This window comes from Neoarius graeffei, chromosome 13 (genome assembly GCF_027579695.1).
Source record: "Neoarius graeffei isolate fNeoGra1 chromosome 13, fNeoGra1.pri, whole genome shotgun sequence".
Classification (NCBI taxonomy): domain Eukaryota; kingdom Metazoa; phylum Chordata; class Actinopteri; order Siluriformes; family Ariidae; genus Neoarius; species Neoarius graeffei.
Window position 1 is genome coordinate 22,935,987 of NC_083581.1, and position 15,914 is coordinate 22,951,900.

Below are 15,914 nucleotides of genomic sequence, written 5' to 3' on the forward strand. Positions count from 1 at the left end.
TGCTGCAATACAGATGCGAGTGGGGAGTCAAACTCTCATGGTTACCAGAGGACTAGAACCCCACTGTAACCCTAGTTACAGTGGTGCTTGGAAGTTTATGAACCCTTTGGAATTTTCAATATTTCTGCATAAATATGACCTAAAACATCAGATTTTCACACAAGTCCTAAAAGTAGATAAAGAGAACCCAGTTAAACAAATGAGACAAATATGATACTTGGTCATTTATTTATTGAGGAAAATGATCCAATATTACATATCTGTGAGTGGTAAAAGTATGCGAACCTCTAGGATGAGCAGTTAATTTGAAGGTGAAATTAGAGTCAGGTGTTTTCAATCAATGGGATGACAATCAGGTGTGAGTGAGTTTTATTTAAAGAACAGGGATCTATTAAAGTCTGATCTTCACAACACATGTTTGTGGAAGTGTATCCTGGCACAAAGAAAGATTTCTGAGGACCTCAGAAAAAGCATTGTTGATGCTCATCAGGCTGGAAAAGGTTACAAAACTATCCTTAAATAATTTGGAATCCACCAATCCACAGTCAGACAGATTGTGTACAAATGGAGGAAATTCAAGACCATTGTTACCCTCCCCAGGAGTGGTCGACCAACAAAGATCACTCCAAGAGCCAGGCGTGTAATAGTCGGTGAAGTCACAAAGGACCCCAGGGTAATTTCTAAGCAACTGAAATCCTCTCTCACATTGGCTAATGTTCATGAGTCCACCATCAGGAGATTACTGAACAACAATGGTGTGCACGGCAGGGTTGCAAGGAGAAAGCTACTGCTCTCCAAAAAGAACATTACTGTTCGTCTGCAGTTTGCTAAAGATAACGTGGACAAGCCAAAAGGCTATTGGAAAAATGTTTTGTGGATGGATGAGACCAAAATAAAACTTTTTGGTTTAAATGAGAAGCGTTATATTTGGAGAAAGGAAAACACTGCATTCCAGCATAAGAACCTTATCCCATCTGTGAAACATGGTGGTGGTAGTATCATGGTTTGGGCCTGTTTTGCTGCATCTGGGCCAGGATGGCTTGCCATCATTGATGGAACAATGAGTGAAGATCAGACTTTGATAGATCCCTGTTCTTTAAATAAAACAGGGTGCCTACTCACACCTGATTTCAATCAATGGGATGACAAGCACCTGACTCCGATTTCACCTTCAAATTAACTGCTAATCCTAGAGGTTCACATACTTTTGCCACTCACAGATATGTAATATTGGATCATTTTCCTCAATAAATTAACAAGTATAATATTTTTTGTCTCAGTTGTTTAACTGGGTTCTCTTTATCTACTTTTAAGACTTGTGTGAAAATCTGATGTTTTAGGTCTTATTTATGCAGAAATATTGAAAATTCTAAAGGGTTCAAAACTTTTTTTTTTAAATATGGAATTCTGAAACTTCCACATCATTGCATTCCGTTTTTATTTACAATCCCGATTCCAAAAAAGTTGGGACAAAGTACAAATTGTAAATAAAAATGGAATGCAATGATGTGGAAGTTTCAAAATTCCATATTTTATTCAGAATAGAACATAGATGACATATCAAATGTTTAAACTGAGAAAATGTATCATTTAAAGAGAAAAATTAGGTGATTTTAAATTTCATGACAACAACACATCTCAAAAAAGTTGGGACAAGGCCATGTTTACCACTGTGAGACATCTCCTTTTCTCTTTACAACAGTCTGTAAATGTCTGAGGACTGAGGAGACAAGTTGGTCAAGTTTAGGGATAGGAATGTTAACCCATTCTTGTCTAATGTAGGATTCTAGTTGCTCAACTGTCTTAGGTCTTTTTTGTCGTATCTTCCGTTTTTATGATGCGCCAAATGTTTTCTATGGGTGAAAGATCTGGACTGCAGGCTGGCCAGTTCAGTACCCGGACCCTTCTTCTACGCAGCCATGATGCTGTAATTGATGCAGTATGTGGTTTGGCATTGTCATGTTGGAAAATGCAAGGTCTTCCCTGAAAGAGACGTCGTCTGGATGGGAGCATATGTTGCTCTAGAACCTGGATATACCTTTCAGCATTGATGGTGTCTTTCCAGATGTGTAAGCTGCCCATGCCACACACTAATGCAACCCCATACCATCAGAGATGCAGGCTTCTGAACTGAGTGCTGATAACAACTTGGGTTGTCCTTCTCCTCTTTAGTCCGAATTATGACACGGCGTCCCTGATTTCCATAAAGAACTTCAAATTTTGATTCGTCTGACCACAGAACAGTTTTCCACTTTGCCGCAGTCCATTTTAAATAAGCCTTGGCCCAGAGAAGACGTCTACGCTTCTGGATCATGTTTAGATACGGCTTCTTCTTTGAACTATAGAGTTTTAGCTGGCAACAGCGGATGACACAGTGAATTGTGTTCACAGATAATGTTCTCTGGAAATATTCCTGAGCCCATTTTGTGATTTCCAATACAGAAGCATGCCTGTCTGTGATGCAGTGCCGTCTAAGGGCCCGAAGATCATGGGCACCCAGTATGGTTTTCCGGCCTTGACCCTTACACACAGAGATTCTTCCAGATTCTCTGAATCTTTTGATGATATTATGCACTGTAGATGATGATATGTTCAAACTCTTTGCAATTTTACACTGTCAAACTCCTTTCTGATCAGCAGTGGACTCGACTCGGACTTAACTCGAAATTTTCTTTAATGACTTGGACTTGACTCAGACTTGAACACTGGGGACTCGAGACTGGACTCAAGATTTAGTGACTCGACTACAACACTGGCATTAGGAGCACTAGATGGAACCAGTGGGGCCTGATTTTTTCACAGATTATCTCTCTCATATACTACTGTCAGGACACAGTGACAGTTTCAGCAAATATGACAAAAAGGTATTTTTATACAGGTTACCTTTTATAGCTTTAAGGCAACACTTCATGTTTTACAGATGAGTTTAATGGTTACTACTCTGGTTAATTCATTAATGGTTAGTCTACACTTATATATAGTATCTTGATAATCACACTAGAAGCTCTCCTTAATGTCAGAATAAGTATGTGATTATAAATGTTTCCTAAAATTCTGAAATAATCCATTCATTAAAAAAAAAAAATCAGCCATGCTGATATTTCAGTGTCCCCTTATAAAAAGATTAAGGTGGTTCTTCACTTCACAAAGGAACTTCACTTTCCTGTGTTAAAGTGGGTGTGTTGGGAGCAGAGAAAACATGAAACTGTACAGCGGGTTAGTCCAGGATTAGGAACCTGTGCACTCTAAGGGCACAAGTGGATACAACTCATGACAGCAAAATGCCTTTCACAGCATAACAGAACCATTATTATTATTGCAAGAAATGTCAATGGAATGCTACACAGCAGTATATAGTAAAGAAAAATGTGGCTAACGACATAATTACTTACATCTAAACATTGTAGAACAGCAGTTTACTGTTTCATTACATCCAAATGTAGACACAACACACTGCACTGACAGATTTGCGCGTCTTAGCCAGTGTGCAGTGTGAGAACTAAGCAGCTTACAAGCTTTCCCCAGTTTCTCTTTTACTTCTTGATGGATTATTTCCAAGCGTGAACCAACACAAAGTGCACACTACCATCCCTTCAAAAGCAAAACTAAGCAAAACTTTCAATTTCAGATGTTAATATGAACATCACTTAGGTAAAACCAACAACCCTGACACTTATAAATAGCTCATATTCTAAAATGTTGAATGATTAGTTTTAAAAGTGTAAATAATTAGGCTGTGTGTATGTAATAAAAGTACATTATACCAAATGCTTTTTGCATTTTTTTTTTTTACCAAATTACAATATCTTCAGAAAGCACACAGTCATATATAGTTTATTGTAGACACTTTAGTTTATAGATTTCTTCCCTCTACTGGTGAAGAGATGAACAACATGTACATTATGAAATTTTTTTAACTGCAGGTACTACAACAGATCTTGTAAAACTAATCAGTTGTGCTTTGTTATACAGCAGTGATAATGCTGTCAAGGAAAATCAGCTACTTTCAAAATATTCTGAGCTCTCAGAAAAGTTCCTGTGCGAAAAACATAAGAACAACATCTTATTAATCATCAGCAACAAACATTGATTGCAATAACATCATTCACTCACAGATCATGAGATACAAATGTTATAATATTATGGTCAGTAAATATCTTTCCAACATTTTAGCATTAGGTCTTTCTTTTACCTGCTCCAGATCCTGTTCCTCCTCTTCTATATCAAATGCCAGTTTTACCCTTTCCCTGTCTTCCTGGTAATAAAACACAAATGTATGCACAGTAAAGGCACTTTCAAACCACTGGAAATTCATAATACACAATACTACTTAAATAAGGTTGCCATGTGAATGAAGTTTTTTCATTTGTATTTTACCAAAGAAGTCTACGGAGTGCATGCGTCACTCACTGTGATAAGATGTACTAAATATCACCATAGCAAAAAGCAAACCTCCTTGTCCTTGTGATTTACCTCTTGCATAGTTCCAGGAGTCAGTGATTTGTGCTGAGCAAACAGGACTGCATCATGGACTGACAAAAACATGTGACGAGGAGTAATACTGCTCTCCTTAAACACTCCTCCTGCCTCCAGCTCCTCAAATACCTGAGCTAAAAAACACACACACACACACACACACACAGGTCAATGTTAATTATACAATACCCAAGAACTTTTACCTAATTGCCTAATACAACCCCAATTCCAAAAAAGTTGGGACAAAGTACAAATTGTAAATAAAAACAGAATGCAATAATTTACAAATCTCAAAAACTGATATTGTATTCACAATAGAACAGACAACGTATCAAATGTCGAAAGTGAGACATTTTGAAATTTCATGCCAAATATTGGCTCATTTGAAATTTCATGACAGCAACACATCTCAAAAAAGTTGGGACAGGGGCAATAAGAGGCTGGAAAAGTTAAAAGGTACAAAAAAGCAACAGCTGGAGGACCAAATTACAACTCATTAGGTCAATTGGCAATAGGTCATTAACATGACTGGGTATAAAAAGAGCATCTTGGAGTGGCAGCGGCTCTCAGAAGTAAAGATGGGAAGAGGATCACCAATCCCCCTAATTCTGCACCGACAAATAGTGGAGCAATATCAGAAAGGAGTTCGACAGTGTAAAATTGCAAAGAGTTTGAACATATCTACAGTGCATATCATCAAAAGATTCAGAGAATCTGGAAGAATCTCTGTGTGTAAGGGTCAAGGCCGGAAAACCATACTGGGTGCCCGTGATCTTCGGGCCCTTAGACGGCACTGCATCACAGACAGGCATGCTTCTGTATTGGAAATCACAAAATGGGCTCAGGACTATTTCCAGAGAACATTATCTGTGAACACAATTCACCGTGCCATCCACCGTTGCCAGCTAAAACCCTATAGTTCAAAGAAGCAGCCGTATCTAAACATGATCCAGAAGCGCAGACGTCTTCTCTGGGCCAAGGCTCATTTAAATTGGACTGTGGCAAAGTGGAAAACTGTTGTGGTCAGACAAATCAAAATTTGAAGTTCTTTATGGAAATCAGGGACACCATGTCATTCGGACTAAAGAGAAGGACGACCCAAGTTGTTATCAGCGCTCAGTTCAGAAGCCTGCATCTCTGATGGTATGGGGTTGCATTAGTGCATGTGGCATGGGCAGCTTATACATCTGGAAAGACACCATCAATGCTGAAAGGTATATCCAGGTTCTAGAGCAACATATGCTTCCATCCAGATGACGTCTCTTTCAGGGAAGACCTTGCATTTTCCAACATGACAATGCCAAACCACATACTGCATCAATTACAACATCATGGCTGCGTAGAAAAAGGAACCCCATACTGAACTGGCCAGCCTGCAGTCCAGATCTTTCACCCATAGAAAACATTTGGCACATCATAAAACGGAAGATACAACAAAAAAAGACCCAAGACGGTTGAGCAACTAGAATCCTACATTAGACAAGAACGGGTTAACATTCCTATCCCTAAACTTGAGCAACTTGTCTCCTCAGTCCCCAGATGTTTACAGACTGTTGTAAAGAGAAAAGGGGATGTGTCACAGTGGTAAACAAGGCCTTGTCTCAACTTTGAGATGTGTTTTCATGAAATTTAAAAATCACCTAATTTCTCTTTAAATGATACATTTTCTCAGTTTAAACACTTGATATGTCATCTATGTTTTATTCTGAATAAAATATGGAATTTTGAAACTTCCACATCATTGCATTCCATTTTTATTTACAATTTGTAAATTGTCCCAACTTTTTTGGAATCGGGGTTGTATAATAAGCATTCACTGAGTGGATTTGCCTCTAAATATAACAAACATACTACAGCTCACCACCATTACAAGAAAGACTGAAAGGTAAAAAGATTAGAAAGATGTTTTATGCAATTATGTTATCTAAAAAAAAGAAACCACAGTGTCTTACTGGATGTAAATGAAAAACGTTTCAAACGAAGGAAAGCCAATCTTTATGCTCGCCATATACAGCTGCAACATACAGCAGGGTCCAAAAGTCTGAGACCACAAATGCCTGTTTTAAGTTATTTTCTAGTTTCATAAAACTTCTCATTACAAATATTGTTAGGTTGTGCTGGGAATTGAACCTGGGTCACTGGTGTGGAAACCCAGCAAACACCCACTAGACTAAGCAGAGGAATGACTCAAATGCAGAGGAGTGAGATCAAAGCTAAAGTTCAATAGAGTTTATTTGCCCAAGCTCAGAAGTCCAGAAAAATCCACAGCTTGAGAAAACAAATCCACAAAGGTAAATCCAAGCAAACAGGAGATGCAAGAAAAAAAAAAAAAACATCCAAAAGTTCCAAGAGTACAAAAATCCAAAACCAAGGGAAAGAAAGCAAAAATCCAAACACTCAGAAGATACAAAAATAGCAAAGTCCCAAGTTAACAAAAAAAAAAGTTAAAATGTCCCAAAAGAGCAAAATACCAAAAACAAAGATCAGCAGGCAGTACAACAGTGACTCAACATAAAACAGCACAAAGACTCAGTGACCAGAAAGACAAAATGGGGTAGTATAAATACCCAAAGTAATTGAACACATGACCAGGACATAATTGGCAATTAAGACTAGGTGGGGCACAAGACACATGAAAAACAAAGAAGCACATGGCTGTCAAAACAAAAACACAAACCCCCTAGCTGTCAAAACAAACATGACAAGACCAAGATATAATAGCGGCCTCTAGAGGCCAAGATAGTCCCAAAGCCTAACAATTATCAGCAACAACTCAAGTGAAAAGTAGAATCTTAGAAATATTTGGATGAATTTCAGAGTTTCTTAGTATTCACTATGTCCCCCTTTTTTGCTTTAATGATAGTGTGCACTCGTGCTGGCATGGACTCGATTAGTTTGTAAAAATCTAATGATTCATGTGATGTCAAGTCCACTGGAGTGTCACCTGAACATATGCTTTAATGGAATAGATACAGTTGTGGTCAGAAGTTTACATGCAGTGACATGAACTTAATCTTGGATATGAATGTCATGGCAATATTTGGGCTTTCAGTGATTTCTCTGAACTGTTCTGTTTCTGTGGCAGAATGATTGTACAGCATACATCTTTAAAAAAAGAATATGGTGCATAATTTTCTTTGGGTTTTCTGAAATCAACACAGGGTCAAAAGTATACATACAGGGTCAAAAATTTACATACAGCTTCAGGGACGGACTGGGACCAAAAAACGGCCCTGGACTTTCCCCCCGAGTAGGCCCACTATACTATAGTATGCTATACTGTAGTGCTATAGTAAAGTGCTATAGTGGTATATTGTCTGTCATAACAAAACCCACACAAATATTGGGGCACTGATCCCTCATTCTGGCACTTTCCTGGACTCTCCCTGTCATCTTTTGAGCTGCCACTATCTTCAACCTGAATAAACAAACAATTGAAAAGATGAAGTTGGATGCTAATGCTATTGTTGATTATATCTAAACTATGCAATGGCATCTAGGAAAACCCTTCACACTGTGCACTGACATATGCTTGATTAACATTTGTTTAATAGTATTATTTGGAATGACAGCCTTTAAACCTGTACTTATACCTCAAAATTCTATTTTTAAAAACCAGCCAAAACTTTGGACAAACATAGCATTTGATACCTAGGTTACAGACAAGAAGAATAAAACAGATTTGGAGTTTTTTCCTAAATCCCAATTACATTTTTAGCCTTTTAGGTCTATTCTGTGTAAGAATTAGCCTGCTTGACACATTTTATAGTTTTAATATTATGCTGATTTTTTGGTAGGTAAGCATGACAAACAGATCTAAAATTAGGCTATTAACAAATTGCACAATGCAATGCTGCTGTGATTAGTTATGATACCATTCAACCAATCATCCTTCAAACAACATTTGTAGCCTATTCCACAGACATTCCACCACGCACCACGAAAGAGAAGACAAAGATAAATAGTGCCAAAATGGAAAACACTTCTACCCCTCAAACCTTTGGTTAATGATAGGCTAGAGCTTTGGTTCTCTTGAATGTAAAGAGCCTAATCTGCATGAATTATGCAGAGGTGAATATATGAAATCGCGGCCATTTGTGCTTGCCTATCTATTTATAATTGGCTTGCTTGGTAGTTACGTGTTTGTTTTGACAGCAAGAAACCACATATTTCTCATCATCACACTGCAAATCCAGTCAATAGAAGATTGGCCTACTATGAGAGGGGTCTATGAGTGGCTTTTACATAATCTGTTTTATGCTATGGTTTTATGTCGTTGTCACTTACCAGTACCTCCTCCTCGGGTGAAATTCCCTCAGCTGCCTGCCCCTCATCATGACTATCATCATCAGCATGTGGTTGGTCAGGTTGGATGTTCACCTGGTTCTTAGTCTCGCTCAGTGATAACGTGACATGAACGTTACTGCTGCTGCTTGCAGTTGCACTGCTGCCAAAAAGCTCTGTGAGCTTTCTACATTTTGAAGCATCTTCTTCAAGTGACTTCACTTTCTTTTGTTTTAACTTTTCCCATCCACCTTTCTCCTTACGTTTTCTGCTTGCCATCTTTCTGTTGACAGGCACTAACGTTACTCTTCTTTGTTGGCTTTTAGGCCTATGGAATAATGATTGACGGATAAATTATCGCCTTAGCGCCACCTGTTGTTAGTTGATAGACTGAAAATTTTGGTTATTGAACAGGGCCGACGGCCGTAGACTGGACAGCCGTTCTGGACTTTTCCAGAATGCACAGATTGCCAGTCCACCCCGTACAGCTTAATATTTGGGTAAAATGTCTCTTTGCAAGATTCACCTTGACCTAACATTTTTTGTTTACCATGAACAAGCTTCTGGCAGAATTCTGGTCAGATATTTCATGACTCTTCATGGTAGAACTGGTAGAGTTAATTTTTTTCCCTTGGCATGGACTCGACTTATAAGCACAGTCCATATATTTTCAATAGGGTTGAAGTCAGGACTTGTTTTAAGCTTAATGTTGGCCTGCTTTATCCTCCACAACCAGCTCTGATGCGTGTTTGGATTTATTGTCCTGTTGTGACTCCCAATCGTGTTCAAGTTTCCAATGGTTTGAGGTTATGCTGAAGAATTCTGAGGTAGTCCTCCTTCTTTATAATTCCATCCACTTTGTGCAATGAACCAGTTCCACTGGCAGTAAAACAGCCCCAGAGCATAATGCTGCTTTCACCACCACCAGCTGGTACAGTGTTCCTCTGTACATTGTGGCCAAACAACTCAATCTTTGTCTCATGTGACCATACAGCTTTCATCCAGAAGGCTTTTTCTTTGTCTGTGTGGTCAGTTGCAAAGTTTGGTTAAGCTTGAAGGTGTCAATTTTGGAGAAGGGGGTATTTCTTGGATAGGAACCTATTAGTCCATGGATGATATAAAACTCACTGAACTGTAGACAGTGATCCATCAGCTTCCAGTTCATGGCAGGGCTGTGCCATGGTGGGTCCCAGGTTGATCCTGACCATCCAAACCAATTTCCTTTCAGCTGAGGGTGACAGTTTGGGTTTTCTTGAAGCAAAGTGGCTTGGCAAAGTGACTACACCTCCCAGTAACTTACATACAATTGTTTGAACTGATCTTGGGATCTGCAGTTGTTTAGAAATGGCTCTAAGAGACATTCCTGAGTTGTGTACATCTGCGATCCTCTTTCTCAGATCTGCACTGAGCTCCTTGGACTAACTGATCTTGGGATCTGCAGTTGTTTAGAAATGGCTCTAAGAGACATTCCTGAGTTGTGTACATCTGCGATCCTCTTTCTCAGATCTGCACTGAGCTCCTTGGACTTTCCCATTTTACTGTGTTGGTCAATCCAATGAGTGCTGTAAACAAACCCTTTTCTTTTAAATATTTTTTTGGGAATTTTTCACCTTTATTGGATAGGACAGTGTAGAGACAGGACAGGAAATGAGTGGGAGAGAGAGACAGGGAGGGATCAGGAAACGACCTTGGGTCGGAATCGAACCCGGGTCCCCAGATTTATGGTATGGCGCCTTAGCCACCTGAGCCACGACACCCCAAACAAACCCTTTTCATGAAGGCACAGACAAGCTACCAGCTGTAGTCAATCAATCACTAACAGGAAGTTAAGATGCCTTGGCCTTGGAGAGATAAGAGGCATTTTGGAAGTCTCAGCACCTCTGAGTTAATAATCTAAGTGAGTGTATGTACATTTTTGACCCTGTATGTATAATTTTGACCCTGTGTTGATTTCAGAAAACCCAAAATAAATTAAAACATCTGCACCAAATTCATGGGTTTTTTCTATTAAAGAAATACGTTGTACAATCATTTCGCCACAGAAAGCAAACAGTTCAGAGAAATCATTGAAACCCTTCATATCCAAGATGACATTCATGTCACTGTATGTAAACTTCTGACCAAAGCTGTAACTCAAGGAAGACTTTATTTTTTGTGCAAAGCAGTTCAAAGTCCCTCCTGTGCCAGGACCAGATCTTCCCAGGCAGTCTCCTGTCCCAGTATGAATCAGGCACTAACCAGGGATGAGGGCACACTGCAGCACATCATCCACTCTGCTGAGAGGACGATTGGCTGCAACTTTCTGTCTCTTCAGGACCTGTACGAGTCCAGGACCCTGAGGAGAGCAGAAAGGATTGTGGCCAACCCCTCTCACCCCAAACACAAACTTTTCAAACCACTCCCCTCTGGTAAAAGGTTGTGGTCCATTAGAACCAAAACCTCCCGCCACAAAGCCAGCTTTTTCTCCACTGAAGCTGGCCTCATCAATAAGGTCAGAGACCCCCACTGACTCCAACCTCACACTTCCAAGCTGACATTAATGCACTTTGTCTCTGAACTGCAATTTTGCACATTTCAAGGCCATGTCATACATTTCCATTCTGTGAACCTTTATTGCACATCCCAGCTCACATTGTACAGTTTGGTTATTGACTTAGTCCACTACACATACAGTGGGGCAAAAAAGTATTTAGTCAGTCACCAGTTGTGCAAGTTCTCCCACTTAAAAAGATAAGAGAGGCCTGTAATTTTCATCATAGGTATACCTCAACAATGAGAGACAAAATGAGTAAAAAAAAAAAAAATCCAGAAAATCACATTGTCTGATTTTTAAAGAATTTATTTGCAAATTATGGTGGAAAATAAGTATTTGGTCAATAACAAAAGTTCATCTCAATACTTTGTTATATACCCTTTGTTGGCAATGACAGAGGTCAAACGTTTTCTGTAAGTCTTCACAAGGTTTTCACACACTGTTGCTGGTATTTTGGCCCATTCCTCCATGCAGATCTCCTCTAGAGCAGTGATGTTTTGGGGTTGTCGCTGGGCAACACGGACTTTCAACTCCCTCCAAAGATTTTCTATGGGGTTGAGATCTGGAGACTGGCTAGGCCACTCCAGGACCTTGAAATGCTTCTTACAAAGCCACTCCTTCGTTGCCCAGGCGGTGTGTTTGGGATCATTGTCATGCTGAAAGACCCAGCCATGTTTCATCTTCAGTGCCCTTGCTGATGGAAGGAGGTTTTCACTCAAAATCTCACGATACATGGCCCCATTCATTATTTCCTTTACACGGATCAGTTGTCCTGGTCCCTTTGCAGAAAAAACAGCCCCAAAGCATGATGTTTCTACCCCCATGCTTCACAGTAGGTATGGTGTTCTTTGGATGCAACTTAGCATTCTTTCTCCTCCAAACACGACAAGTTGAGTTTTTACCAAAAAGTTCTATTTTGGTTTCATATGACATTCTCCCAATCCTCTTCTGGATCATCCAAATGCTTTCTAGCAAACTTCAGACGGGCCTGGACATGTACTGGCTTAAGCAGGGGGACACGTCTGGCACTGCAGGATTTGAGTCCCTGGTGGCATAATGTGTTACTGATGGTAGCCTTTGTTACTTTGGTCCCAGCTCTCTGCAGGTCATTCACTAGGTCCCCCTGTGTGGTTCTGGGATTTTTGCTCACTGTTCTTGTGATCATTTTGACCCCAAGGGGTGAGATCTTGCGTGGAGCCTCAGATCGAGGGAGATTATCAGTGGTCTTGTATGTCTTCCATTTTCTAATAATTGCTCCCACAGTTGATTTCTTCACACCGAGCTGCTTACCTATTGCAGATTCAGTCTTCCCAGCCTGGTGCAGGTCTACAATTTTGTTTCTGGTGTCCTTTGACAGCTCTTTGGTCTTGGCCATAGTGGAGTTTGGAGTGTGACTGTTTGAGGTTGTGGACAGGTGTCTTTTATACTGATAACGAGTTCAAACAGGTGCCATTAATACAGGTAACGAGTGGAGGACAGAGGAGCCTCTTAAAGAACAAGTTATAGGTCTGTGAGAGCCAGAAATCTTGCTTGTTTGTACAGTAGGTGACCAAATATTTATTTTACCGAGGAATTTACCAATTAATTCATTAAAAATCCTACAATGTGATTTCCTGGATTCTTTCCCCCATTCTGTCTCTCATAGTTGAAGTGTGAGATCTTCTCAAATTTGTTTATTTCAGATTCTTCTATTTCTTATTCTATGTATATAGCTACTTTTTGTCTTTGCTAAATTATTTTATCTTAACTCTTCAAGCAGCAATCACCAAAGCAAAGTCCTTGTATGTGAGAACATACTTGGCAATAAACTTGATTCTGATTAGTGCACTGGGCAACACTGATGCCCATTTCCATAGCCCTCAGCCTCTCGTCTATTACACAGCTGGGGTTACTGTTTGGGGGGGCTGGTCCTTTGGTAACTGCAAGAGTTTGACTGTCTACTCATATCCGTATTACGCCATGCCTTGCCAGATGGCAGTAGGTACCATTTTGATAATGGTCTTTGGTATGACCCGTCCACAAGTACAACTCACAATCTCCTGGTTGAGAGGCAGACACGCTAACCACTAGGCAAGTTTGTGGTGTGCAAAGCAATTAACACAATCAAAATGACAAATATGTTTACATTTAAATATTGACCTAGAAATGGTGCAGAGTCTTGACTAATAAATATTCAAGACATTTACTCTCTTTGCTTCAAATATATCAAAATTCTAAAACCTTCTGTTTATTGCATGTTCCCCCTGTGTCTGCATGGGTTTCCTCTGGCTGTTTTGTTTTCCCCCCACAGTTCAAAGACATGCGGTTAGGTTAACATGGGGTGGCTTTGGGCTGAAGTGCCCTTAAGCAAGGCACCTAACCCCCAACTGCTCCCCAGGCACTGTAGCATAGCTGCCCACTGCTCTGGGTATGTGTTGTGTGCTCATTGCTCATGTAAATTCACTGCTTCAGATGGGTTAAATACAAAGAGGAATTATTTCACTGTGTTTAAGTGTACATGGGATAAATAAATTTCTTCTTCTTCTTTATTTCCAATTTTAAATGAAAAAATCCCAGATTTTCAATGTAGTCGCAGACTACAGATCCCATTGTAAATATTGCCAAATTCTTTTGTAGGCATTTTAAACTTTACAATTTACTACCACTTTTAGAGACTTTTACTCCATTACAACTAAATAGGCATACCATATGTTTATCCATTTTATCTAACACCATAGATTGAATGGTATTTTAATATGTTTGGATGACTGGTGGCGTATTTTTGTATTTCCCTTTCTCCTGTGCTTCCCTAACTGTCCCTCTCCCTCTGCTTGTGTGTGTGTCTGTGTTGTGGACATGGCACTCCTCTCTCTCTCCTGGCTCACATACCTGCTGTCATCTCTACTGTGCTCTGCTTCACCACCCACCTCCCTGGTAGTTTAGTGACTAGGATTCTGCACTCTTACTGCAATGGCCTGGGTTCAAATCGCAGTCAGCTTCCCTCTGCTCTCAGCAGCTGAAATCCTCACAATAATAACCTCTCTCATTCTTTCTATACCTGAATCTGTGCCCTGCCCCTAGGGTTTCCCCATTGTTCACAAGAGAATGATCTGGGCAACATGGACCCAGCAGATACAGACTCCACGTACCAAGTCATTGCCAGTCAATGATCTCTACTGGGACAGCAAAACCAACTTCACCAGGAAATTACAGAGAACCTCCGGCCTCTCGCCTCCTATGTAATATGATTGGTAACCACGTGGACCATGTCTCCATACAGTGCACCTGGAACCCAGGCCCTGTCCACACAGCAACGGATTCAGGTGAATCTGATAAAATTTTTTATCGTTTCGGCCTGGCGTCCACACGGCACCGGCGTTTTGGGTGCCCCAAAACGATATTTTTTGAGAATGGGTTCCAGAGTGGAAAAATCTGGCAACGGCGCTGTTGCGAAGTCATCTGGATGAGTAGAACAAATCCGTTCTACTCATCCAGATGACTTCGCAACAGCGCCGTTGCCAGATTTTTCCACTCTGGAACCCGTTCTCAAAAAATTTGTTTATGATGACATCACAACCACATGACTAGAACAAGCAGCACTCTCGCGCGCATCATTCCTAACAACCACTGCATTGCATTCACTTTTGTATACAGCTTTTCTTTTAAATAAACAAGTAACTGAACCATTTCTTGAATTTCTTTTTTTTATTGGATAAGACTGCTTTTCAAAATGTTCACACACAATATAAAAAGTTATATAAATTATATAAAAATGCTTTTCAAAATGTTCACACACAATAAGAAAATTAAGTTATATAAAACTATGCACACTAATAAAACTAATTTGTACACACAGAAGGCACGATTTCCTTGCGTAGTCACAGCCATCTTCTTCTTCTTCTTGTGTGTTTGTTCCTGTGAGTGCTTCACGCTGGGTAGAAGAAGGGGTTTATGCGCATGCGTCCTACTTCTTCTATTGTTCTGGTGTCTCCGATGGGACTATCTTACAGCGCACGTAGAGGTGTGGCATGTGTATTGCATCGTTTTCAGCAAGCGTTGCGTTGCCATATGTACCTGATATTTTACTAATCCGTTGCCCATGTGGACGCAATATTTTTTTTACCCGCTAAAAAAAAATCTCGTTGCCGTTGTCGTGTGGATGTAGCCCCAGTCAAGCCAGCCTTTACCCATAGCCCCTCTTACTCCGCCAAGTCCGCCAGCACCACTGTCCAGAAAGCCTCACATCTCAGAGTCGGAGCATTACATTGGAGATCTAGGGAAGTGCAGGGCTTTCCCATAAGGCTTACATTATGGATTGTTTAGAGGGCAGGCTTTAGCTTAGGCTATAGCTGTATGGGAGAACCAATCAGCCATTTGTTCCTCCTTCACAAGCTTCAATGCAGAGATGAGAAAAGTGTTTGATCATCCAGTCCAGGGAAAAGACACAGCCAAACGTCAAGTCAAGTTTATTTGTATAGTGCTTTTAACAATAGACATTGCCACAAAGCAGCTTTACAGAAAATTAAAGACTTTAAACATCAGCTAATTTTATCCCTAATTTATCCCCAATGAGCAAGCCTGTGGTGACGGTGGCAAGGAAAACTCCCTCAGACAACATGAGGAAGAGACCTTGAGAGGAACC

At 40.1% G+C, this 15,914-nt stretch overlaps 1 protein-coding gene across 1 annotated transcript in view; it reads right to left on the reverse strand.

The window, feature by feature from the left end:
- Positions 1 to 3,959: 3,959 nt before the first annotated feature.
- The window catches only part of LOC132896493 (solute carrier family 26 member 9-like), a 103,036-nt gene continuing 91,081 nt past the window's right edge, over positions 3,960 to 15,914 (reverse strand). Inside the window, exons 18-20 of the mRNA XM_060937355.1 lie at positions 4,474 to 4,610; positions 4,193 to 4,255; positions 3,960 to 4,036 (exon numbers count right to left, since the gene is read on the reverse strand). Of these exons, the coding sequence (XP_060793338.1) occupies positions 4,025 to 4,036; positions 4,193 to 4,255; positions 4,474 to 4,610 (212 nt within the window). The 3' untranslated portion in view covers positions 3,960 to 4,024. The remainder of the gene's footprint in view (positions 4,037 to 4,192; positions 4,256 to 4,473; positions 4,611 to 15,914) is intronic.